The 2,574-nt window shown below is 50.8% G+C and overlaps 3 protein-coding genes across 3 annotated transcripts; all 3 read left to right on the forward strand.

Annotated features, from left to right (window-relative positions):
* Positions 1-10: 10 nt before the first annotated feature.
* Pmar_PMAR008361 (conserved hypothetical protein) lies at positions 11-867 on the forward strand (the record flags this gene model as incomplete). Its single annotated transcript, XM_002782553.1, has 5 exons — positions 11-130; positions 187-297; positions 411-537; positions 585-754; positions 802-867. The coding sequence occupies 5 exons, from the start codon at positions 11-13 to the stop codon at positions 865-867; spliced, it is 594 nt and encodes a 197-aa protein (XP_002782599.1).
* A 254-nt stretch (positions 868-1,121) lies between these two features.
* Positions 1,122-1,274, forward strand: Pmar_PMAR008362 (hypothetical protein; the record flags this gene model as incomplete). The annotated part of the gene is made up of 1 exon (XM_002782554.1): positions 1,122-1,274. A coding segment is annotated over one exon (153 nt), but the record flags the coding sequence as incomplete, so codon positions are not given.
* An 871-nt stretch (positions 1,275-2,145) lies between these two features.
* Positions 2,146-2,432, forward strand: Pmar_PMAR008363 (hypothetical protein; the record flags this gene model as incomplete). Its single annotated transcript, XM_002782555.1, has 1 exon — positions 2,146-2,432. A coding segment is annotated over one exon (287 nt), but the record flags the coding sequence as incomplete, so codon positions are not given.
* Positions 2,433-2,574: the final 142 nt, after the last annotated feature.

A 2,574-nucleotide genomic window follows, 5' to 3' on the forward strand; every position in this document is an offset into this window, starting at 1 on the left:
AAAGCAGCACATGGACGGCTATTTCTCGCAGTTTGGTCCTGTCGAGCACTCCGTCGTCATGTTTGACCGTAACACTGGCCGTTCCAGAGGGTTCGGCTTCGTTGTGTACAGCCAGGTCACGGACATGGAAGTAGGACGTCTGCTTCTATCGTCGGTGTTGTTGTTAGTGATAGCTGTTCCTGTTAGACCTGCCTGGCAAGTGGCCCGCATGTTCTTCTGGAGAAGACGGTTGACGTTAAGAGGGCATCTCAGGGCCCCTCACAGAATGGTGGCAAGGCAGGTAGTGTGTTGAGGCGGGTATCTGCTGTCGCTGAGGCATATGAGGATGTTTAGGTGGTAAGGGGTTTAGCGGTGGCAAAGGTGGTAAAGGAGGATATGGCGGCGGTAAAGGCAGTGGGGACTTTGGGTAGGGAACATACCATCTCACTCTGAAGTATTGTGGAACTCGAAGGTACGGCAGAGTAGCGGCTCCCAGCGAGAGTAGTGACAACCCATGTAAGGTCTTCGTTGGCGGCTTGCCCAACAGTTGTGATCAAGGTAGTTACTCTGGCTGTCACTTGTTAGATAGTGGGGTGTTTACTTAGCACGTTTGAATGACCACTTTTCCCGGTATGGTACAGTAGCTGAAGCCCTGGTTATGTACGACCGCGATACTGGACGTCATAGAGGGTTTGGCTACGTTATTTACTCGTCACCGGCTGACGCTGAGGCTGCTATTGCAGGCGGAGATGCTAACGTGATTGATGACAAACATGTAATTTTGTGGCGCAGTGAAGGTATCGCAGTGTTGTCCCTATATAGGTGGAGGTTAAGCATGCCCGTCGCGAGGGATCTCGTGGAAAGGGCGAAGGGCGCCCAATGGGGTAGGGGGTTTTCTCTGTTGGCAGTCCATTCGTTGCAGTAGGTCTTTTGGTGGTGGAGGCTCGGGTGGGTACGGTCAGAGGCTTCCATCATATCACTCTGGAGGCTATCGTTCACCACAACCGTAAGCTCAGTTGGGGCCTGCCTCCCCTGTGCAACATTTTTCCGTACTGCTAGACCGGTGTATAACGGTGGTTCATATCAACAACAGCCTATGCCCGCGCCTGGGCAGTATGGTGGTAGCTATGGCTCCTCACAGTATGGCGGGGCTAGACGAGACGGCGGCGGCTATGGAGCGGCACCATCTAGTGGTTATGGAGGATACCCTCAGCAGCAGCAGCAGCAGGGCTATGGCGGTCAACCTCCTCCTCAATATAGGGCCAGTCCCTATTAGCGGCTGTATATTACTCTTAGTAAGAAGTAGCATATGAGTTGCACATTTCTCACTGGTGTCGACCATGGTATCGTCCTTTCCGCTGTGACACTTTAATGGTGACACCCTGTCACACGAGTGGCCATCGTTGGGGATATTTTACGTAGAGTATGCCTAGTATTAGTGTTAAGTGGAGGAACATTATTCAATAACGTAGGGGGCGTAATCTTGCGATCTTGCATTTCCTCAACGCCCGGTCATCCATCATATCGTACAAGTAGTGTAGTCACGGGCGTTATTGGCTTGTCCCGCCTCCATTATGGAAGCGATGATTTAGTATTTATCAGCTGTACAGTGAGAGGGGTGAGCAGCAGCTTCTTGAAGTAGTAGCCCTCGATCGCCGAGTGCAAGGCTTCTTATAAGAGGGATTGTCGTATGTTTTTTGACAATTCTCATTGCAGTAGTGCTTGTCAGGTTCCTTATCCCCATCGTTGTCGTACAGGAAGTCGTCAACTATCCCTTTTTTGGTGACAACTGAGTGTTACAGGACTTTTGTCCGTTCACACTGTGTTCAAGGCTAGCTCTGTGTTAAGTGCTTCAATGGGGTCGGAGGGTCGGTTGATATTTACTCCTATTTCAGTTTGATTGCGCTCAGCCGTCTCGGCTTACCTCATTAGGTTAGTCCAGCCCTAGGCAATCTCGTAGACACAAGCAGCAGAAGCAGCAACAGCAGCAGTTTCATCGTCGTCGTCGTCGTTGTATAAGTTTGAGAAGTAAATTGGAGTGGTTTATCGATAGTATTGATAATAGTAACAATAGAGAGTAAGCAGTATCTGGCATAATACATGGCAACTCCTAAAAACGAGTAAGTAGTACTTTGTATGTCGCTTGGTCGCTATCATCATTCTCAGCTATAATCCCCCCACCCCAGCAGAGTCCCACGTGCAGAGCAAAGGTGTCCAAGGCTACTATTGTGCCACCGGATCAAGTACCGCTGCTAACACGCCGGACATGTCCTCGACTAGTTCGAGGGTGACCCCGTTGGCTGCTGGGGCGAATAGCAATATGATGGCTCCACCTACAGTGGCGCCTAGCATAAGCAGTATACCTGAGTTCGGCACGTCTATTGGTGGGTTGAGACAACAGCAGCAGCAGCAGGCTATGGCCATGCACCAGGCAGCAGCAGTGGCGGCTTCTCGTAAGGTACGGTTGGCTCGGTTGAGGAGAATGTTCTCGTTGTAGTTAACGGTGGAGGCGGTAGTGGGAAGCATTTACAGCAACAAGACTTGGGCGTATTGGCTCAACAAGCTCAAGGGATGCAGAATTTCATGATGGGCATC

This window comes from Perkinsus marinus, assembly GCF_000006405.1.
Source record: "Perkinsus marinus ATCC 50983 genomic scaffold scf_1104296939022, whole genome shotgun sequence".
NCBI classification, from domain to species: domain Eukaryota; phylum Perkinsozoa; order Perkinsida; family Perkinsidae; genus Perkinsus; species Perkinsus marinus.